Raw genomic sequence first — 24,164 nt, 5'->3', positions numbered from 1 at the left:
GTTGTTCAAGCCCAGAGTTAAATTTCATTTGTCAGAACTGAACTCCTCCATGGGCAGACTGCATAGTCTATGTAAGTTACTAGTTTTTGTCCAGAAAAATCTCTTCAAAGTTGTACTTACGTTGGCAAACAGGTTTAGAGGAGAGTTTCAGCCCTCTAAACTCACCATGAGTTAATGCATCGATAAAGAGGTCCCACCACCTGCCGGTGGGATTTTTCCATGAAAGACCACAACCACTTCTTGATCAAAACAAAGCTGAAGCAGTGGCAGCTGATGGAAGTGCTAACTACGTTGTTCTTGCATCATTTTTTATGATGCATTAGATTTATTCTCATTTACAGATGATTTTGGCAGAAGGGTTCTTCAGGCTGCAGCTGAACAAAAAGCAACTTCTTGTCTCAAGTTTATTTTTTCTTCATAGAAACTTGTTTTGAACAAAGAACTGATAGTATAGGCAACTACCAGCAGGAACTACCAAGAGACGATGTGTTCCACTCTAGTATTATGTCAGTGGCTTGCCAATCCTTTTCCCCTAAAATATTTGTAAAAACATTGGAAATACCTATGAAATTTATAAAACAGCTCCTTAAACATCTGCTTAATGCCCTTTCCTTCAAATATAAAAGATCTCCACATTTCAGGGTCTTTTTCTGTGGATACAAGGGAGAGGTCGAGGAAGAGGTAAAAGATAGGATAACTGCTATCTTTTCAGTTGCTACGTTACAAAATTTAAATGACTACTACTCTAAAGGTTAAATACAGACTTTACATAACCAATCACAACAATGGAAATAAACCATAACTGAAACCATATAAAATCCGTATCAGGTCAAGTGACAGTACATTAAGAACAACCTTACATGTTATACAGAAGATAATATACACAGATTGTAACAGTTATTTTTCCCCTTAAAAGCCACTGTCAGTAGGATCAGTCTTACTGTACAGACAAGTGACTTGAATATTTGTAATTACTAACGGGGAAAATTTAGGTTATAAAAGAAAAATGTATCGAGTACACCTTTACGCATGTCTATACTATGATTTAAATTAAAAGCCTTAAGCATTCTCCTACATACTCCACTTTCAACCTAAATGGAATATCGCTGTCAGTATACAAACCTTAGGGAGGGCACTTCTAAGCTAGTTAGTATAACTATGCTAAAGGACAGCTATCTTACAAAGGAGATTAAGTTCAGATGTTTAGAAACTTTAACAATAAGAGAAAGTTAGAAACCCTAAACAGCTACTCGTAGTTAACTATAATTACCTTTTAGAGAGCATTAGGCTAAACTCCAGTATTTTCTATGGTCATTGTTTTAAAAGAAAGTTCTACCGCACCTAAAGGATAAGGCATAGCCATCTACTAATTGGCATATTTGTTTATTTGTCTCAGTTTGTGAAAAGGTCCTTATTTGTGTAAGCAGCAAAACAAACTTCAACTGAATGATTGCTATATGCAAAAGGACTGAAGGCAATTGCCTCTGCAGTGAACTTTACAGTTCTCAACAGCACACACGCAACATGCTATCTGAAAAAAGTTACTAACTGAACTACATGTATTAAATACTGAAAAAAGTTTTACATTTTTTATTATAATTTATTTTATTTAACAATCTAAGAAGTTTGCAGCCATCAGAAGTTCCAGTGCAATTTCAGGTGCAATTGGGAATTCAGGAATCTCCGTAGAGCTGTTAGTATAGCGGACCTTGTAGGTGAAATACATGCATACTTTGGATAGGACATGGGATGGGATCTCTCTAAAATTCACCTCATTTGTTTCATTTTCTGCAAACTGTCCTGTAGGGAAAAAAAACAAGAACAAAACACCAAACCAAGAGTCAGAATCTCAATTCACTGCAAAATGAAATGCTTTACCATACTAATACAACACATTCCAAATAGACTTGCATAAGTCCCATGTTCCTGGGTATTAGATTCTTCAGTGTAAAGCAGATGTGCCACATTCACAACCCTCAAGAATATTAAGATCCCCCACATTACAAAATGTTTATTTTGGCTGCAGCCTATTAACAATATTCTGAACAACTACACCAGAAATTTAGGTTTAATTCTGATGCTTGCTTGATAGGTGCTCTAAAACTGTAGTGTGCTCAGCTCTAAAGGTCACAGTAACAACGTTTAAAAAACAAAAAAGCTTATCCAAATTTCTAGATGTCTTATGCAAGAAAAAAAATGGTTTATCGATGTTCCATATCTGCATATGCACACTTACCAGTGGTCCCTTCTGTGACCCCACTAGCTTTAAATTTCTCAGTCAGATTCAGGCAGATTTGACAGAGGGTTGAAACCTCAAAGATGCATTAACTTGATAAGCTATGAAAACAGGCAGGCAGGAGGGACAGGGAAACCCTAGTTGTGCTGGAGGAAAGGTTACATACAGGATGAGTTTGTCCCTATTAGATATTGAAGAATTTATCCAAAGCTCAAATCTCAAAACACAAGTACATTTGAAATTAGCTTTCTATAGTGCCTACAAGCATGAAATTTGGATGATACGAAGTCATCCTGTGGTTAGCACCACAGCCTTTCTACTGTTATCTTTGTCCCTCTTCTCCTCATCTCTCTGGACTTTCAACTCATTAAGCTGAAAGACAATATAAAAAACACTAACATGTAGTCCATATTTATGGGAGATCTAGCAATGTTTGGTTCCCACTATTTCTATAGGAATCCCCTTCTAACTACAAAACAGAGCTACTTACTAATGTCTACACACATTTGTGTAGAAATATCTGCATGCACTGAAGCCAATCCAGCTCGAATTCTAGTACAGGAACAGTAGGAAGCAACAGAAGAAATATTAGCATATTGGCAATGTCACAGTACTGAAACAGGGGACACTTACACGTCAGTGAAATAATGACCTGCTGAACTAGACAGCAAGAGTACTTTCCTTGTGAACCTATTTATCTTGCTAGTTTTTATACAAAATATTCTTGAATGCTGACTCCTTTACAGAGTCAGTTTTCTAGCCCTCTAAGCAGGCTACTTCCCCTTTTATTCCTTCACATTGTTTGTGGAACAAATTCAGAGCAGGTCTTGTAACTACTTTTCCTCTTACGTGTCTGGGAGGCTGACATGGAGCGGATCAGACACAACAGACCTGCTACATATTTTCACATGCAACCATTACAATGACATTTAGCAGAACATTAAGCTGAGAATTTTAATTGCTCAGTTTGCCCAACTATTACTAAGCAAATAGATCTCTCCAGTAATCCCCTTCGCCAGAATCTAAAAGACAATATAAGGATGACTGTATTCAGACCAGAGCTCCACATAGCCTACCGCCCACCACTCAAGTGGCCAAAGGTAAACGTATGGGATGAGGGTACAGAGGAGGGAAAGCACACGTGTTAACTTCTCCCCATTCTTTCCTCCACCCTTTCAGTCTTCAGGAATTAGTTCAGACACTTCTTAAACCAGAGGTAGTCTCATATATTCAGTAACGCATGAGGTCCTTCCCTTCTGTAAGTTTATCTACCCTCCTCTCAAACTTAAGCTAACTTTTGTCATTAAGCTCAGGGACTCCTTGCCATAGGATCTTGTGAACATGTTGTGGCCTAAACCCCAGTAGGTGGCTAAGCACCACACAGCCACTTGCTCACTTCCCCATGCAGTGGACAAGGGAAGAGGAAAAGAAGAGTAGAAGCAAGAAAACAAGTGGGTTGAGATAAAAAATTGTTTAATAAGTGAAAGACAAGTGGAAGAAGAGAAAGGAAACAAAACAACTGATGCAAAGGTAATCACGCACCACCTCCCGTGGGTAGACTGATGTCCAGCCAGCTCCCCAAGCAAAAGACGGCTAACCTCTCTAACCCCCTCCTCTCCCTTTTTACTTCTGAGCACAACGTTATATGGCATGCAGTATCTCTTTGGTTAGTTTGGGTCATCTGCCTGGTTGTGTTCCCTCCCAACCTCTTGCACCACCCCCGTCTACTCCTTGGGTGGGGGGAAGTGAGAAACAGAGAAGGCCTGAACACTGTGCAAACACTGTTCAGCAATAGCTAAAACATTGGTGTGTTATTGGCATTGTTTTGGTCACAAATCTGAAACACAGAACCATATGACCTGCTACGAAGAAAATTAACTCCATACCAGCCAGACCCAGTAGAGAATACTAAAAGTTTCACCATGGAGGTGGCAATGAAGAACTACCAACTCTTGTTTGTTTTGAACTTGACAGCTACACATTTCATGTAACACCCTCATGTTCTCATACCGTGGGAAACTAGTAGTAATGACACCGTAAGATCGCTAACTGTCCAGAAGCGGACAGAGTCCAACTACCATGTCTGGTAGCACAACACCCCACAGAGGTGGACTGTTCCACTGGAAACAGGAACTAGGCGGGATCTGGAAAAGTTATCATTTATTCCAACTTTCACTCACTGCATGATATAAATTCAAACTGTCCAGAAGTGAAAACAAAGGACGTGAAGGTACTAAATCTTTTGTACCTACCTGGTCCACTCAACATAGCTTTTATTGTTCCTGATGTTAATGCATGCTCTCTTTTTACAATGAACTCATGGCCATCAGAGGATATTAACTTCACATACATAGCATCTGGGCCCTCACACCCACCGTATGTTTTCTCTTCTCCATCTATAATGGAAAACAGATTAACAGTTTTGGAACACAATGACTGATTCACGTCGCTAAGAATGTAAGCTGCAGTCTTTTCTACGACTATGTTTGCAGACCGAGGAATCCAATACAACCAGAAATGAGACAGAAGCATTTTGCATATTTGAAGATGACTTCTCTGAAGTCCTCAGCAATCTGTTTTAAAGTAAGAATTTTTGCAAAAGTAGGATTTTTTTTAATTAACATCTCTCCCCTCTCATTTCTCCAACACCAAATTCTGACATGATTTCTGAAATCTATGTAGGGATGAAATTTTCCTTTAGACATTCTCAAGTGAATTGAACGTGCTACTGCTTCCCTCCATAAGGCTACTGCCATGTTTATCATACTAGTACTTACTAAACGTTATCTAAATACATATCTAATATTTAAAAATACAGGCTGCAAGGAAAAAAGTGCTTTTTGAAGCACAGGTAAGAATAAAAACAGTCAGTATTCCTGTACTGAAGAAATGATACGAAATAAGATTCATCCTCCCCCAGTGCCCAGCCAGACCCAGAACCATACAGCGTTATTGCACACCCGTGTTGTGACCTTTGGTGGAAAACAGGGAAAGTGCAAAAGCACTAAAACCAAGGAAATTTGGAAATTCTCCCCGCAGCAGTTTTGACTGTGCTTTTTCTGTTTCCCTTCTCCCTTCTGTCTCACTATACACCCGCTCTCTACTTTGTTTCTCTAGAAGCCCTTATCCCCCTTCCCTTTTTGTTCATTCATTTATTCTCTCCTAACAGCTCTATCTTTAAAAGTTGAAAAAACAACATTACTCTTGCCACCACTACACTGTTCACTCTGTGCAGTCTTAACAGTTCCCCCATCTTGCACCTGTCTTGTCTATTTAGGCAGCACGCTCTCTGGGGTAGGAACCACTGACTACTTTGTGCCTGTATAGTGCTCAGTACTATAGGACACCATCGCACTAAGGAGACTGTCTCTGTAGTTAGTCTTTATATGTTCCTGTAAACTCTTAAGCAGAAAAGACTGCAGTAATATTAAAATATTTTTGAAAAAAATGAGTGTAAAAAAACCCCACCCCACTAAATATACAAATCCTCCAAATTCAAACTGGAAAGTTAAAGCCTTCTTTCAAGTACTGTATTTTCTAAGGGACTAATATAGCAAGTATTGCTAGAATTCCATTAAAAAAATACTTGAATTTGACACTGCACACAAAATTTGATTTTCAGAACAGTGTTAATCTTGACAGAAAGTTAAAAATAAGAGTCCTGGAAGTTCTTCCAGCTTGGAAAAATATAACAGAAGAGATCTGTATGCTTCTAGAAAAGTAATATACTGCCAGGATTTCATGATCGTATGCAGAAGTACAGGAGATAAAACAGATACAAACTTGACATTAGATTGTTAGTGTTGTTTCTCCTTCTGACAAAACAAAGACTAGAAATTATATTAATTATATTAGAATAAGTACCTTGCATTGTATCTAGTGTTATAGCAAATACAACATTCCCCTAATCAATTGTTTTGTGAATTTGAAGTTAAAATTGAATTACCATGTAGTTATTGCCAATTTTAATAAAGTACTGCCAGCACCAAACATGCTAAAATACATTCAGAAAAAGTATAGATAAAACCAGAATCTGTCCAGTCATGGTTCATTAACCAGCCATTTGTAGAGGCAGATACGACAGGTTCAGACATTTAGTCAGATCACACACACAATCTAATTTATCAGAAATCAGTCCTTATTATGATCTCTTAGCCAGAATTCAACAGGCTGACCTTAGTTAACAAACAAACAAAAATATTTAAAACAGTACATAGTGAAATTTTCTTGTCTACTATCTAAAGGTTTAGTGCTATAAAAGCCTAAAGGCATCCTATTTCAGCATGTCCATTTTCAGCACTATGCATAATAACCAACTGAAATTTATTGTTAGATAGATGCACTCTGAACAAGTCTTTCGACAAATGAACGTTCACTTGAGAAAATCCTCCTAAGAAACATTTGTAGGAAGTTCCATTAACTTTTGAGGCCACAAGAAAAACAGTGACAAGATCAACATTTAAAGTCTTACAATCCACCTCCTCTACCGATGTAAGAGAGAAAATGCTTCACATTATAGGAAACAAAAAAAAAACAAACTCGAAGATGAACTTACCCATTCTCTTCTTATAAAAAAAATTATTTCTTTTCAACAGCAGCTTTTGCAATAGGAGGGTCTGAAAAAACATAAGCAGCAATATTTTCAGTCAGTAGTACAATTTCTTAAGTCAGCTTTAGTTATTAGCCTTTAAGTTATCATAAACACTCTTCAGAAAAGAATATGATGATACACAGCATGCGATGTTGATGAGCATTACGTTTTGAAAACATTACATTTTGAAACTCATCTTTGCTGTCCAGAGATCCCTACCATATCCAAGAATCTCTAAATTTTAGCTTACTTTGTACAGAAGTTGTTCCCCTAAGTTTTTAAAGGCCCTTGACTATAAAGCCAGAGTTATCTCAAGAGCCTTATGACTTTGATCACTACGCACACCATCCATGCAATGGTATTGGGGAGGCAAAGAAAGCAAGTTTTGCCACACTGCAAAAGGCACTTAAGAGACTGAACGGCTTATCTACAGGGGAAGAAAAAAAAAAAAGTCAGAGAACAGTTCACTATGCTGTGAATAGAGGAGTGGTTGTCCTGCCATTCAGAGGGACCTTGACAAGCTGGAGAAGGGGGCCAACAGGAAACCTTTGAAGTTCATCAAAGGGAAATGCAAACCCCTGCACCTTGGGGAGAATTACCCTAGGCACCAGTACTGGCTGGAGGCCGACCAGCTGGAAAGCAGCTTTGCAGGAAGAGACCTGGGGGTGCTGGTGAACATCAAGTTGAACATGAGGCCTTGCAGCAAAGGCGGCCAACAGCACCGTGGGCTGTATTAGGAGGAGTGTTGCCAGCAGGTTGAGGCAGGTGATCCTGCCCCTCCACTCAGCACTAGTGGGACACATCTGGAGTGCTGGGTCCAGCTCTGGGTTCCCCAGTACAGGCCAGACTGAACTGAGTCCTCCAAAGGGCCACAAACATGACCGAGGGATTGGAGCACCTGTCATATGAGGAGAGGCTGAGAGAACTGGGGCTGTTTAGGCTGGAAAAGAGAAGGCTCAGGGATCAGTCTAATCAGTGTGCACTAAATACCTGGCCTCCAACCTGTCCCAGAAGATTGACAGTTCCTGACACAGCCACCAGTGTCACCTAGATAATCTACTTAAGACATTTAATGTAGGTATGCACATGGAAAGTTAACCGGGAGCTTCCATAGCTTATAAATTGACATCCAGCTTGCTACATATGTATTTGGCCATGTAAATGAATCCAAAGAGTTAGAGAAATGGAAGCACTTATTTGCAAAACAAACCCAGTATGTTCAGATGCAACATACATTTCTTTACACTGAACTGCATCTCTGCTGTGGAAAAGAAAACTTTGGAAATTCCACCTACCCACCTGCTGTCCTAAAATTCCTTTCACATCAACAGCTACTCTCCAAACATTAACCCAGTAGAAATCAATGAACTACTGTTGTGTGCCCACAGGTTCAGGAAAACAGCACCAGTGATTCTGGGGTTGGGGGCAGTGAAGAGACTGCTAAGAATTCTGACGATCCATATTGTTGCTTTGAAAAGCAACAAGCAACAGCGGAGGCACAAACTGCGATTACTCACTAGAGAAGAACCCCAGAGCAGGAGGTATGAAAAAACAGAACAGAAACCACTCCCCCCATCCCCTCCCTCCCATGTTTCTAGTAAAAGCTTAGCAAAAAATATAAGCAAGTTGAGGAAGGAGCTGCAAGATTTGGAGGAAGTTTTACAGAGATCTCTGCATCTCTTCAGAAGATGCAGCTCTTTGCTATTGCCGATAGCTTCACTTCTCAACAGCACTTTGGTGCTGATTTGTTCCATCTCCCTTTTTTCGTAACCACAAATATGAAATAGTCTGAATGTTTCCTCAAGCTTTCACAAGAAGGCACTTTGTTATGTACACCTAATCAAACTACACATGCATAACCAATAGTTTTTAGTTGTCTGTGGAGAACTGAGCAAAAAGCATCCTCAACTTACATTGTTGTTGTCTCTGAAAATTATCCTGACTTTACAGAAATATCTTATACAATATTTTCCTTCCCCACTGGTATAAGGAACATCTTCACCTGTAGTCTTGCAGGTGAAGAGTTCCTGAATATAAGGCACATTCAAGAATACTCTTTGAGAGTTAATTTGTGTATTCTGTCATAGAGATACCTTAATATCAAGTGTTAAATGCCTTTGCCATTTTCAATAATTCCAGGAACTCATCCAAGGAAATTAGATTTGGATGCTGGAACAGTAGCGGCACAAAACTGATGGGATCTTTCACCCTATTTCAACAGTTTTTGTAAATGGAAATCCAGCATCTTATTGGGGAGCTCTCTCTTGCTCAGGAGCTGAAAGGATACCTTACATTATTAATTCTGCTTCGCAGAAGAGGATCACTTGTGCTACTTCTCTAGCCACAAAAGCCTTCCCTACACTCCAAGAGAGTGGTGAAACCACTTATGATTTACAAATAATAATAATTAAAAAGACACAGAAGAAGTGATACCATTTTGTGGATGTACTGGTGACAATAAAATGTGCCTTGGTTTCCAATACAAATAATGTCACCAGATACAGGAGCAAAGACAGGCTAGTTAGTGGGAATGCAAATTTATTAACACCTTCCAAGGTAAAAGCATAACTTGAGGGAGCTAATACATTGAAGCTGGGGAACTGAAAAAATGTCTACACCAAAACATTAGAGCTGTCCCAAAAAATTGCAATGAGCATTTTAATAAAATCAAATGAAACGTGCTATCATATGATTAGAGAGAAAAAAAGAAATACAGTAGTTAACACTGAAAGAAGAAAAAAATGTTATCAGGCTCTGTGATCTGAATTCAATTGTATTAAAAAAGAAAACAGAACAAAAATGCAGTAAGCGTCAGCAGATTTAGGACATGCTGGACTAATCCAATACCTAAAAAATGAATCAGTCATTTCCTTGGAAAAAAGGAAACTCAAACAAGATGCAGTCTGGACTCATTAAATCATCTCAGGTTAAATGAATGTGATAAGAGGGTAATCTTAAAATGAGAAAGAAACTTTCTCCAAGAATACAGTATGATGTTGCAAGTGTGGAACAATTGGACTAGAAAAGAACTACTAGTTCCTCCAAAAATTATATCGAACTTTTTTTTTTTTTAAAACAATGCTGCCAGAAAAGAATAGGTAGATTTAGATGAGACAGAAGTGGAAAGCACTGCAACAAAAGGGGAACAGAGTATCACACACACAAGTGATGGGTCTTGAAAAATGGCTTACTAGAAACCACATGAAATAAAATCACATGAAATGCAAGATTCCTGCACGTAGGGACCCATACAAGCTTCTTTCATGTAGTCAGGGCTTGTTATTTGGGAGTACAGTCATTCTGTGATCAACTATAAACTGATGCAGCTCTGTAGGGGAGGGGAGTAGGGGGAAGGGAAAAAAGAGGCAAATGCACATCAAGGATTTCTTTGCAATAGAGATGGGTAATGTGAACATTTTTGCACATGAGCAACAACTTCTCTGGAATACCACACACAATTCTGAATTCCTGTTTTCAAGAAAAAGAAGTTCTAATTACAAGAACTACAGAAAGGAGCTACTGATATGACCAAAGAGCCTGATGTATAAAAGAAAAACTAGTCTTGCTTACTCGGCTTAGCAAAATAAAACTCGAATGAAGATAAATATAACAATTCATTAAAAGGATAAACATCAAAGAGGGAAAAGTATGCCAACGTTATTCCTCGGTTTAAGTCCAACAAATGAACATAAACTAAAAAAAAAAAAGAATAAAATTTATACTGCTATTCCAGAAACCAAGTTTGGTTCCAAATATAGAACAAAACTAACATTCTATTGCCAAAAGTAAAAGATGCAGAAAGCCTACCTGCTTTTAAGAAAAAGACATCATATATTCCATTATATGATGCATTCAACATGTAAGCAAGGGATACAGTTGGGTTTCATTCAGTTTCTATTCTGATAAAACAATGTGTCATTTGTGGGGAAAAAAAAAATCTAAAAAGATAATCGTGAATATGATTAGGAGTACAGATTTACTCCTCACAAAATATGGACAACAGAGTCGATGCAACAAAAGAGGAGAGAAGGAAAGAAAAACAAGAAAGCTGGGAAACCTGAAAAACCTAAAAAAGCAGTAATAACCTGTTAGTGTCTATTGGTTCCTCTTCTGGGTCAAGAAGTGTTCAGTGTGTCATGACACTTTATGAAGATTAGAACATACTGCAGCTCAAAATTATTATTTTGTGAAAAGCATCTTCTTCCCAACAACTACACTCAGGTTATATGAGACAGTATTAACATGCTCTCGCACAAGCCACAGCCTATTTTTTCAGTCAACTGTCTTACTGGTTCATAAGTTTACAGAAAAATAAGTGAAGAAACAGCTGAAGAAATACAGTGAAAAATTGGGACAGAAAACATGCAATATTTGATTTATTTATTTTTGATAGAAATCTTGATTTGTTATTTAACATCCCTCAAAACCAGAAAAAAATGCACATAGAAAAGAAATTAGACAGATGAAGGATGTAGAAATCCCTGCCACACACAAGTTATCGCTTGTGCATATAGTAAAAGGAGTGTGGAGGTAAATTTTCTGCACAAAAATATGTATTTTTTTAAACTGACAACTGTGTGCCCTTAAGTATTAAATAATAGGTTAGAAACAGGAAAGTCAAGTGACCTGGTATGTTCTCTTACCAGAAATTATTTTCTCACAGTGTATTTTCCAATACACTATTTATTGCAAAACATGTCACTATATTTTCCTTCTGTATAATGAAAACAATATAAATGACAACATTTGCCAAGACAACATGAAGAAAGACTCGGTGAGATTTCTGAAGATGCCTGGTAACCACCTATATTTTAATTACCTTTCCACATTTTATGGCTGCCCCTGTCTGACTTCACCAAGACCACACCAATGCAGCAGTATGGAAGAGAACAATCCAAGTTTTCTGAACACTCAAATGTTTGCCTTTTTTATTATATATTTCTGACCTGACTATTTTAGACTCCTGCAAAGAACCGCTAATTTTTGTTGAAGTACATCGCGATTCCATTTCCCCTTCAAGAAACTTACGTGGCATTACCAATTAGGTAGCTCAGCTCCCTGGCTTTAGTCTCAAAAAAAGCACGTATGTTAGGCATTGTTGTTCTCCTGCCTTGCCTCCTTAAAAAAAAAAAAAATGAGCAAAACCTGCATTCATTAAGAGAAAGATTACATAAAAAGGATATGCCACTTTTTAATCAATGAGGGAGAATACAATACGACTAAACCCAGCATATTTGGCACAGAAACTTTCCAGCCAGTCTAAAAAGGAAGCTCTTGCTGCAGAAAACAAAATTCTCGTTAGGTATTAGAGAACCGAAAATTTTGACAAGTTGCTAGAATATTTACACCTATGAGGCAGAATATAGCAAATTATCATAAAACATGGTAGTTAGCCACACAAAGCAAGTGTTCTTGTTAGCATACTTAAACATCTTACCCTCCTCCTTACAACTCTAAGAAGAAATACTATGGTATAATGAGTTTAGTTTGACCTCTTTCCTGCTTCTCTTGAGCACCAAATGCAAGGAAAAAAAAAAACAACCAAAAACCAAAGCACATCCATGAACCTCCCACCTCACTCCCAAAGCTGCGCACTCATTTCCCAAGCTTCCCAGAGTTTCCAGAATATCATTTCCTTGTGTATCTTGTATGTCGATGAGACTGGAACAGACTGGAAGGACATATACTAATTTAACTGAACACATGCAACCCCTGTACGGATTCCAGAACCCATTGCTTTATTCTGGTTAGCACAAGAAAATTAAATCTACGCAAACATTTCAAGCACTCAGATTCTTTGATCCCACAGAAAACTCTTTAAAAACTCAGGCTCTGGTCTAAGGAAACTCAAATGGCTTCCACCTCATTAGCTGTGCAACGCACACACAGCTTTTGTATGCTTCAGCTGGTGACATTTCTGTATTCTACGCTATCAGTTTTTGGAAAATGTGGGGCAAATAACACAAAAGCCTTCACAATTCCTAGGTTAGTTTAGAAGCCAAACGTGACATTTTCTGGGTGTCATGTGTACATTAGTAAGAGTTCATCAGTAACAAAGGCTGTTGTGTGTTGAAACAGCAGCCTCCTACTGTTTAATCCTAAATTCTAGTCCTATTCTTGATCCTATACACTAACTTGTTTAAAAATACTGCTCTTCAAGTTTAGTATTCATTGTTCAGTACACATAAAAAAATAATTAATGTAAATAAGGATTGAAGCATATTTAGAAAACACATGAAGGAAAACTGGTACGGCGTGATTTCCAAATCAGCTGATTCACTATTCCATACTCACGGGCACTAAAATTCAAACATTCAGGGGCAAACTGAAGTGTGACAGGAAGGTATACTACAGGCGAATGCTAGTTAAGATAAACTAGCATTTATCTAGTTTACCATTAAGATGAGGTAGGATATTGTGCATGGAGTATCAAAGATCTCACATAAGAGATGTTCTTTTTCTATCTAAGGAAACTTTCCTTTTCAGTAATTCCCAAGAAAGTTTAAAAAAAAAAAAAGGGCAGGGGGATGTTACTGTTTTCTTCCTAACATACCATAAAAGCCCTGTACTGTACCCCTCTTGCCATTAGGGGAAAAAAAGCTGCTAGCATATTGCAAAATTTTATAGGGCATGGATTTCTGCCCTCTTGTTACAAGCATTCATCAAAAACTACAAACTACCCCATAATGAAGATAATTAAATTCTGAACCTTTCTAGGTGCAAGAGAACTTGTCAAAATACATCAAAATTCCTTTATTTTAATCTGACAAAACCCATACAAGAAACCCTAAAGTTTTGTCATAAAAGTAATATACACTGAGAATTGCAAAACACAGTAAAACATCTGAAGCTAAGTATACTTTTGAAAGATATTCATTTGTCCCCACACAAAGCATAAGGGACAGAAGCATGAACACAAAGTATCAGAAAAAGTAATATGAGGGTGGGAGATAGAAGAAGGTACCTCAGAGAATCAACTGGATCTCCTCACTGTACCAATATTAAGTCTTCACATTAAGACTACATGAAACTACCTAAATCTGTTCATCACCCGTTCTAGTACAAAAAAAAGAAATCTCAAATAGCTTTTCTTTGATACAACAAGAAAAAAATTAAATGCTGGAGTATTGGAAGTTTCTAAAGATTATCTTAAAGCTCCCAATACTAATGGTGAATGTTAGTGAAAATTTTATTGACGTAACTTAAACACATTACAAGGCTGACCTCAAGGTAGAAGGTGTGCGCTACATGTGTAAAGATGGTAGCCAATGTATTATAGAAAAACTAATTAACACTTATTCCCCTTCTAAGTAACTCTTCGGTTAATAAACATTATTTCACTGCCAACAATATTTTTTGTCCTTAGTATAGCAAAAGGAGGAAACTGGAGCACAGAAGGGATTATTCAGAAATAAGGGTACAAAGTGGTTCTTAGCCTAAAGGTCTCTCACTTGACTATCTATGTTTTTCTGGCTTGCTTCCAAATTGAACTTTTGCAAGTGATCTTCAGCAAACCCGAGTAAACAAATGGCCTATGACTGTTTAAGTCTCCCTACAGTACAAGGCTTAACTCACAATTTACAGTATTAAACATCTTTAATAAAGTTCCTGCACATAGTATATTACACGTTGCAAGATTAAACTGGCTCTCAAAGTTAACTGCTTAACACCCCTTTTCCTTTTCACGCATATATTTGAAGACATCAATAGTTTACCAATGCTCGGGTTCCCTGGTATTAAAGCAGAATCTCCCTCCGAGGAACACATGGTACTCAAAAGCTTATTTTTCTTACTACATGTAACTGTATCACCCTTTTCCGTCAACCTTGCTTTGCTTACATTCGTCGACCATTACAGCTAACGCACTTTAACCAGCACTTCTCACCTTGGTATAACAACCCCTGGGGGTGCATCCTAAATTCTTTCGGTCTTAGTTTTTCCCCTCTCTCTAGGGCCTGGCGTGGGAAGAGGGTGGACGTCATTTGTGGCGGAAAAAGTTTAAGAGCGATATTTAATTAAAACACCGTTCCGGAAAGCCCCGTTCCCGGCGGCGCGTGGATTTCAAGGAGACGGCTTCACTCCCGCACGCAACGGAGAGAAACGCGCCCTTCGCCACCGTCCCGGCGGGGGAACCCCGACCTGGCACCGCACCCCTCCACACACCCCCCGACAGCTCCCCGCGCTCCCCCGTCCGCTCCGAGCCTCTCCGCTCCGCGGCCCGGCTCCCGGCCGGCTCCCCCCGCCCCTCCCGCCCTGGGAGCGGGGCGAGCGCGGCGCAGAGGGCGAGGCCCGCTCCCCTCCGAGGGGCAGGCCCCGGGGGCTCCCCCTTCCCCATTTTCCGCCCGCCTCACCCCCCCCCCCGGACGACAGCGGCGGCGGCGGGGCCTCGCCGCCCGCAGCGGAGCCGGCCCCCGCGGCCACTCACTCGTCAGCGCCGTTCCCTCCGCCCCGCTCGCAGGGCCCCTGCGGTGTCGGGCCAGCTGCCTCCCAAGAACTTCCGGCAAGGTCACAGGTCACTTCCGGCCCGGTGCGGATGCCCCCCCGCGCCCTGCCCTTGGAAGGCGTGCGGCGCCCGGCTCCCGGCATGCTGTGCGGCGGGGAGCGGTGCATGCTGGGGCCCGTAGTTCTCGGGGGAGGCAGGTGCCTGTCCGCCATGTTAGGAGCGGAGCCGGGGAGATGTTGAGACGGGGTTGCCCGGGCGGTGGTTCCTGCCTCGGGGCTGGCGGGAGCCGAGGTGTCCGAGGGCCTGCCTTCCCGGACGGCGCCCGGGGCAGGCAAAGTCCGAAACTCGCTGGACGCGGGTCCTAACTGCGCGGGCGTACGCTCTCGGTCTCGCCCCCGCCCGGCTGTCCCCACGAATGCAATGCCAGCGGCATCCTTGGGGACCCGTCTAAGAAACCCACTACACCCGCGGGGCCCGGGTGCTGCACCGCCGGGCGGAGGCCGCCGGCGGCAGCCTGGCGGGGGCGCGGTGGAATCGGGCGGACCCTTCCTCCCGGCGGAACCAAAGCGCGGGGCTGCGGGGCGGCGGGGGCTGCCGCCTGGTGCACCGCCCCGTGCTCCCCCTTCGCCGGCCGCTGCGGGACGCGGCCCGACATGCTGCTGCTGCGGGCCGCCGGCTGCCGGCGCGCCGCCGCCCCGGCCTCCGCCACCGCCGCCGCCTGGCTGCGGGGCGCCGCCGCTCACCGCGGGTTCCCGGCCGCCTGCCGCCGCCGGGCGGCCCTGCCCGCCGCCGCGGGGGCCCAGCAGGTTGTGTGGGGGGCGGCGGTGAGGGGACGCGGCCACGCTCCCCGGGAGGAGCTGGCCGGGGGCAGGGCGGCAGTCCTCGGATTCGCGGCTTTTTCTTGCGAAAAATGGGAGTCTAAGGAGGGAACTGAGGTTCCCCTCAGGGCATGCCCGAGATCAAACGGAGACCTGGCAAGCGCGGAGGCTGTGAATGTCTCCCTGCAGAGCCGGGTGTAAAATGATTGCGAGCTTAATATTCGTCAGTGGGGTTGCAAATATTGAATGCGAATTTGGGATATCTAAATGGAAGACTACTGAAGCAGTCAAGCAATACAGTAGTTGGAGTTTGTTTGTGGCGTGCTTCGTAGTATAACCTAACTTTAATCCCTAATTTAAAATGCTGGGAATAGGTTCAGGGCAGGGAGAAACTTCGTGTATGTACACATGTATGTATATATATGTGTGTGTATATATAGATGTATAAAGTATAGATTGGTACTGATGATGCTTGGCCATGTCCTGCGTTCATCTTTCAGGTTGCATCTTTTCAAGGAGTGGCTGTTCGCAGCCTCAGCACATCCTCCCCTCATGAACACCCGGAACATGGAAGATTAGTTTATAAAGGAAATTTGGCAAAGGCAGTGTTAGGTATGTGACTTGAAGTGATTTGTTTTGTTTTGTTTTTTTTATTTAACAGTGGTTAATAACTTTAAAGTGCAACATTGTAAAAGAGAATGTTCTCCTTTCTACCTCTGCTAACACCTGGATCCTCTGTACAGCAAAAAAAAATGCGGTGGTGGTGCTTGGTTTCTGCTTCCACACGTAGGTCTGCAGGGAGTTCTGTAGGTGCTGTGCATCTCTAACCGCTCAGCCTGCTTCTGTTTCTCTTGCAGCCTTTGGAGTGCATTATCCAACCCAGTAGCAGACAAAGACTAGCTGTAACCGCAATTTACATTCTGTATGCTTTCAAATGTTACTGAAATGTTTCTGAAGTAGACAGATACTATGATGAAATGCACTATCTGCAATGAGACTTTGTTGATCTTTCTTTGACCAGGTAATGTTACAAAGACCCAGTGAAAAGTAATCCATTGGATGTTTTCTGATACGCATTTTTGAAATGTGTCTTAAAGAAGGAGGAAGTATGCCTTAACATACTTAATTATCACAGCATCTTAGACTACTGGTTCTCATGGTGGCTTAAGGACTGTGGGTGATCCACAGCTGTACACAAGATGGCTCTGGAGTACTTGTTAATACTGAATAACCTAGGTTTTTCAAATTACGTGTGGTGGGGGACCAAGCAAGTTTCTTTGTACTGTACCCTGAACGTCCACATTAGTTGTTGATGAAGAGAGAAATTCCCAGTCATATCTGTGATGATTACCATTATGCGTGTCCATGACTGGAGTCAAGTTTCTTTTGAAATCAGTTTCCTATCTGTGAAGTGAAAACTTCATAGGTGTGCGTAATAGCTAGTAGCTGACTTCATCATAGAAATAGAGCCAGCTACCAGCTTTGATAAACCCAACATGAACATTTAAACAAATCAGAACAGTGGCAAGAAGACAGGCTTGAACTTTCAGTGGTTTCTTTGTGAGCTTAAAAAAAAAAAAGTGGATTTTCAGTAACTTCAGCTGTTCAAGTAATGCCGTCAATATATAGTAGCAGAACATATGTAATTATAGAGATAATTTTACTCATAAGTATTAATCTTTGTTTTGTTTTCTGTAGGTGTGAGGTTTTTCTCTTACTCCACCAGCATATTCAACCTGTTCATGATGCCCTACATCATTCTCAAAACTGGTATTGGATTTGAAAGCCTGTTTATACAAGCTGCCTTTTATGGGTTGATTGGGTTTTTTACATTTGTAACACCGGTTACTTTGCATGTCCTTACAAAAGGCTATGTGATTCGACTCTATTATAAAGATGAAATGGACACATATACAGCCATTACATACAATGCGATCTTGACAGAAAAAGCGACTGTTTTCCATCAGAAAGACGTAAAGATTCCAGACATCACCAAGATGTTTACAACATTTTACGCTAAAACGAAATCAATGCTTGTTAATCCGACACTTTTCCCGAATCCTCAGGATTATAACCATCTCATGGGCTATGACAAGTCCTTTTATTTTAACTTAGAGGAGGAGAAGGAAGCTGATGAAAGGAAATAATTTGAAGATAATGAATGTCACTATCATTGTTCGTGGTGCAGTGCTATATATGTGAAAGAATGTAAAATTCTATTACACTTTCTTAAGTATCAGGTAGCTAGAGTTCCCCAAATGCATTTTGGAATGTATTAAAAATGCCCATTTTTCTAAACTTGTAAACAATGTGAGGGTTTCTTCGGAGTTAATGACACAAAACACAGTAAAAAAAAAATATGCTTAGATCTGCCTTGTGTTTGCTTGTTCTTCGCTTGCTTTTTATTGTTAACTATCCAGGAGAACTGTAAAATGCATGAGCTGTGCAGCAATCTCACCATCTCCATTTCAAAAGGAACCATTCATAGAAAAAAAATCATTAATACTCATTACCTGTCAAGTACATAGTTAAGCTTTTAAGCCTTAAAGATTAATTGTACTTAATCCAAAAAGATCGGGCTTTTTCATCAACGCTGCTGGTGGTATAAAGGGAGTGGACATGGCTTTGACTTCCCTTTGTGAGAGCATCGGTAGCCAGGAGGAGTCTACAGAAAGCGGACAGGTATTGTTGCTAGTTGGTGTTACAGCCTCCTTCTAGAGGCCTGCAGGCCCCTGGAGAAGATAGGGGGAATGGCTGCGTCACGGTAATCTCTAGCCACTCACAGCTACTAAACGGTCTCTTCAGCTAGAGTCCTACTCTGAGCAACCCTGTCCCCAGAGGTGGAGAACAAGAAGCCTCTCTTTTGTTGGGCAGGGGGAAGCACCTTAGCATAAGATTTGCTCTGTGAATATCCCGTTGAAAATGTGCTGTATTTGAACTGACTTAAAGAAAATACTAGCAGCTAGTGGTTAAAATGGACTCTGTCAGCATTTTCGTAAGGTGGGGAAGCAAAAGGGAATCTCCTGTGGAGTACTGTTTAGATCTTGTGCCTTTGAAAAACATACCTCTTGATTTTTAGCACTGCAAAGAAAGCCACCTTCACCTCAAGTAAAAAGAGGATTAGATCTTTTTGTGTGACTAGACTGGTTAGTTCTGCTCTCTGAGTATGCGGAAATTGAATTTAAATGTTTTTAGCTCAAGGAGAGGTTTGTCATGTAAACTGACAGATACTTGTTTTCAAATCATGAAGGGCCTAATCACCGGCAAGTGCTCGAGCCTCACTGCCCAAGCCACAGAAGGCAAAGGCGGGGACTGGGAGAATGAAGAGCCGCCCACTGTGGGAGAACAGCAGGTTCGAGACCATCTAAGGCACCCGAAGGTGCACAAGTCCATGGGACCCAATGAGATCCATCCACGGGTCCTGAAGGAACTGGCGGATGAAGTTGCTAAGCCACTATCCATTGTATTTGAGAAGTCATGGCAGTCCGGTGAAGTTCCCACTGACTGGAAAAGGGGAAACATTGCACCCATTTTTAAAAAGGGAAAAAAGGAAGAGCCGGGGAACTACAGGCCAGTCAGTCTCACCTCTGTGCCTGGGAAGATCGTGGAGCAGATCCTCCTGGAAGCTATGCTAAGGCACGTGGAGGACAGGGAGGTGATTCGAGACAGCCAGCATGGCTTCACCAGGGGCAAGTCCTGCCTGACTAACCTAGTGGCCTTCTATGATGGAGTGACTACATCAGTGGACACGGGAAGGGCTACAGATGTCGTCTCTCTGGACCTCTGTAAGGCCTTTGACACGGTCCCCCACAACATCCTTCTCTCTAAACTGGAGAGGTATGGCTTTGATGGGTGGACTGTCCGGTAAAGGGTGAGGAATTGGTTAGATGGTCACATCCAGAGGGTAGTGGTCAACAGCTCAGTGTCCAGATGGAGACTGGTGACGAGTGGCATCCCACAGGGGTCGGTACTGGGTCCGGTACTGTTTAGTGTCTTCGTTGATGACATAGACAGTGGGATCGAGTGCACCCTCAGCAAGTTTGCAGATGACACCAAGCTGAATGGTGTGGTCGACACGCCAGAGGGACGGGATGCCATCCAGAGGGACCTGGACAAGCTCAAGAAGTGGGCCTGTGTCAACCTCCTGAGGTTCAACAAGGCCAAGTGCAAGGTCCTGCACCTGGGTCAGGGCAGCCCCCGGTATCACTACAGGCTGGGGGATGAAGGGGTTGAGAGCAGCCCTGCCGAGAAGGACTTGGGGGTACTGGTGGATGAAAAGCTGGACATGAGCCAGCAATGTGCGCTCGCAACCCAGAAGGCCAATCGTATCCTGGGCTGCATCAAAAGAAGCGTGGCCAGCAGTTTGAGGGAGGGGATTCTGTCCCTCTGCTCTGCTCTGGGGAGACCCCACCTGGAGTACTGCGTCCAGCTCTGGAGCCCTCAGCATAAGAAAGACACGGACCTGTTGGAGCGGGTCCAGAAGAGGGCCACAAAAATGATCAGGGGGATGGAACACCTCTCCTATGAAGACAGGCTGAGAGAGTTGGGGTTGTTCAGCCTAGAGAAGAGAAGGCTTCAGGGAGACCTTACTGCAGCCTATCAGTACGTTAAGGGGGCTTACAAAAAAGATGGGGGCAAACTTTTTAGCAGGGCCTGTTGCGACAGGACAAGGGGGAATGGCTTTAAACTAAAGGGGGGTAGATTTAGACTAGATAGAAGGAAGAAATTTTTTACACTGAGGGTGGTGAAGCACTGGCACAGGTTGCCCAGAGAGGTGGTGGATGCCCCATCCCTGGAAACAGGTTGGACGGGGCTCTGAGCAACCTGATCTAGTTGAAGATGTCCCTGCCCATGGCAGGGGGGTTGGACTAGGTGACCTTTAGAGGTCCCTTCCAACCCAAACTATTCTATGATTCTATGATTTTGAGGCTTACCGAAATTACTGAATTAAAAAAAGAAAGCAAAATTCAAATTAATCCTTTTGTATTAGCAGTGCCCTTTGTAATAAGTAAATCTGATGCTTGCTACTAATTGAGTCATCCTGATACTGCAAATAAAGAAAAAATAATTATAGCTACCTTTACAGATGTTTCCTAAGTTCTAGATGAAAAAATGTATTTAAAAGTCTAAATGTCTTCCAATACTATTATTTCAGTTTCCTGTCATAGAATGACACTATAGGTCATACTAAAACATCAGTGTTTTAAAATATTTTTCTGACTGTTGAAACTGCTCTTGATGTGCTTGCTGAGTAATTAAAAAGCAAATCATCCCATCCAGATGTTTTTGAGGCAATTCTTTTGTGTTGGCACAGCTATAATTTTAAAAGCCTGATCTAGCCCCATTAAGCCAGTATCACGTAATAGGTAACAATAATATATATAAAAAAAAAAAAATTTCCATAAATGATATTGAAGACCTGAGGCCAGTAACAAGCAATTCTGATCACCTGCTTGTACTAGTTGTCCTTATTGAAATGATGTTTTACACCTAATTAAAATAATCTTTCCATTCTTTCCATGTCTGATTCATTCACTCTTGTGCTTGCGGATACAGTTAACTTCATCTTTAAATGCCAAATACAGGGAGAACAGGAAATAGAGTTTGCAAGAGAAGGCAAAGGAAAGGCCCCAAAATTATATTTATGTACCCCTTGAGCAATATCAGAATACTCAGCCTTTTCTTTTGACTGCAGAAAGTTTTCACTGTTAAATTTGAGATTTGGCCGATTCAGATTTAAGCAGCAATAGTAAGAGATTTCCATCCCAGTGGCTAGGTTTCTCAAAAAAAGTATGGAAGTTAAACGTTATTTATTGTATCTGTTTGTTTTCTGGCAGTGAAATGCAAGTTAAGCTAGTAGGTGGCTTTCTGACACATAGATGATTTAAAAAAAAAAATTAAAATCCAGATTTCTACCAGAAGGTAGTTGATGATTCTGGCCATGATGTAGTCTCAGAAAAGTATTTTATACTTCCAATGTGCAACTTGAAAATAATGGTATTTCCATAGCTTTCTTTTAATAGTACTTTTATATTAAAGAAAGGGAAGACCAAATTTAGAGATGCAAAATATTCTACCTGCTTCTACCTTGTTTGCTGCTAACTTGGGAAACAACCAAGTTGTAAATCTTAAAATCATAATACTTGTTATGGTTGCCAAGTAAGTATGGCTTTGGCCCCATCCCTGTTAGCGTTTCCATCTCTGCCTGTCCTTGTGTATAATCCCAGGATTCACAGATTTGGATTTTTTGCAATTTTTACTTAGAGTGTGTACTTAGAATCATAGAATTGTTTAGGTTGGAAAAGACCCTTAAGATCATTGAGTCCAACTGGTAACCTAACACTGCCAAGTCCACCACTAAACCATGTCCCAAATACCTCCAGGGATGGTGACTCAACCACTTCCCTGGGCAGCCTGTTCCAATGCCTGACAACCCTTTTGGTGAAGAAATTTTTCCTCATGTCCAATCTAAACCTCCCCTGGCACAACTTGAGGCTGTTTCCTCTTGTCCTATCATTTGTTACCTGGGAAAAGAGACCGACACCCACCTTGCTACAACCTCCTTTCAGGTAGTTGTAGAGAGCGATGAGGTCTCCCCTCAGCCTCCTTTTCTCCAGGCTAAACAACCCCAGTTCCCTCAGCTGCTCCTCAGAAGACTTGTGCTCTAGACCCTTCACCAGCTTCATTGCCCTTCTCTGGACACGCTCCAGCACCTCAATGTCTTTCTTGTAGTGAGGGGCCCAAAACTGAACACAGTATTCGAGTATACTTACACATATGTGACTGGTTTAGATCCCTGGAACTTGTTGAGAGCAGTAGAGGCTAGTATTCAAACAACTGTAGTTTGTTCTTCATGTTAGAAACAAAATAAAGGCATGGAAATGTTATCCAAAAAGACTTCCAGATGCATTTCTGGTTTACTTTGGGTTCTGAACAGTCTGTCTTAATACAGATATTTCGTAGTGCACAGAGTGCATTTCCAGGTGGGAAGCTCTGAAATGCTTGGTGTCCTTCTAAGCTAGGACATGTGCATAAACCAAAACAGGCCCTCTTGCTACTAACAAATCTTGCAAGAGAATTGACTGTAGTGTGAGTGTTTCAATAAACAGATTGCTATCAAGTAATTCCCAAGGCCTGGTGATGTTAGCTCCACATCCTTCACAATCCTATTAATTTTGTGAACTACTATTTTCTTCTAGTTTGTTGTTCTTCAGTTTTATACACTCGGTGAGAAACAGTTCTAATTGCAGAAGTATTGCTACCTGCTAACATTTTTATCCGTGGAAGTTGCTGATGTTTCTTTGGGTGTAGGTAACTTGGGTACGACATGGAAGAAACAATTAATTTATAAGACCTAGAGAATGTGCTCATACATGTGGAGATTCTGAAGGAAATACTGACGTAGAAGCCCAGTCTTCTAAAATACGTGATTTATAAGCTGTCTTATTTGCAAGGCTACACCTACTATAAAGGCTGCCAGCTCCTGCAGCCTTTCCAGTACCAACCTATCACTTGTCCCTAGCAGCTGGGTCTCGCGTCTTACCCTGGTACCGGTTTCACTCAGTCTGGTGTGAAGAGCAGGAACATATGAAGTGTCTCAAGCCTCTTTCCTAAACACTTGCTTCCTATCCCTTTCCAGCCTTAAGAGCTTCCAGAAAAGGTCACAGATGACTGCTTTTTTCCCTAGGAAAACAGGCAGGATACATGCGAATTTTTCGTTTCAGTCTTTGACTACATGCTATTTTCTTGCTGGTGTCCCTTTCCCTTTTTCTCAAGTTTTTGGCTTTGTCCACAATATTATTCATTAGTCCCTGCCTGTTCTTAATTATAAAGTACAATGCTTCTTGTCATTCTTCAATGTTATTTTTTAAATTAAATTATCCCACAACCCTCAGCCTTTTCTTGCAAATGTAAAATATTCTGACGAGAAAATTATCCCCTTTTGATAACTTTAAAGAGAGATCTTTAAAGCTCTGACGTACTTCATACTCTTAACCACACTCTCTAGAATCAAAAGGTAACTAATTTCACTGGAGCTTGCTTTATTACAAACCAAAGTCATCACATTGGCAAAGA

General features: G+C 41.4%; 2 protein-coding genes across 3 annotated transcripts; one reads left to right on the top strand and one right to left on the bottom strand.

The window, feature by feature from the left end:
- Positions 1-1,367: 1,367 nt before the first annotated feature.
- On the bottom strand, positions 1,368-15,343 carry ELOC (elongin C). Of its 2 annotated transcripts, XM_076329547.1 has the most exons (5): positions 15,253-15,337; positions 14,713-14,782; positions 6,792-6,852; positions 4,489-4,632; positions 1,368-1,800 (listed from the first exon to the last, which is right to left on the bottom strand). In XM_076329547.1, the coding sequence occupies exons 3-5, from the start codon at positions 6,793-6,795 to the stop codon at positions 1,610-1,612; spliced, it is 339 nt and encodes a 112-aa protein (XP_076185662.1). In that variant the 5' UTR covers positions 6,796-6,852; positions 14,713-14,782; positions 15,253-15,337; the 3' UTR covers positions 1,368-1,609. The 2 variants fall into 2 exon arrangements, with proteins under 2 accessions (XP_076185662.1, XP_076185660.1); XM_076329545.1 differs by lacking the exon at positions 14,713-14,782 and having other exon boundaries at positions 15,253-15,343.
- A 580-nt stretch (positions 15,344-15,923) lies between these two features.
- Positions 15,924-18,456, top strand: TMEM70 (transmembrane protein 70). The gene is made up of 3 exons (XM_076329536.1): positions 15,924-16,076; positions 16,589-16,700; positions 17,787-18,456. The coding sequence occupies exons 1-3, from the start codon at positions 15,924-15,926 to the stop codon at positions 18,233-18,235; spliced, it is 714 nt and encodes a 237-aa protein (XP_076185651.1). The 3' UTR covers positions 18,236-18,456.
- The last annotated feature ends 5,708 nt before the right edge of the window (positions 18,457-24,164 follow it).

The sequence above is a fragment of the Aptenodytes patagonicus genome, chromosome 2 (assembly GCF_965638725.1).
Source record: "Aptenodytes patagonicus chromosome 2, bAptPat1.pri.cur, whole genome shotgun sequence".
In the NCBI taxonomy this organism is placed as follows: Eukaryota; Metazoa; Chordata; class Aves; order Sphenisciformes; family Spheniscidae; genus Aptenodytes; species Aptenodytes patagonicus.
The sequence above is the reverse complement of the archived record's forward strand: the minus strand, read 5'-3'. Positions and strand labels throughout refer to the sequence as shown.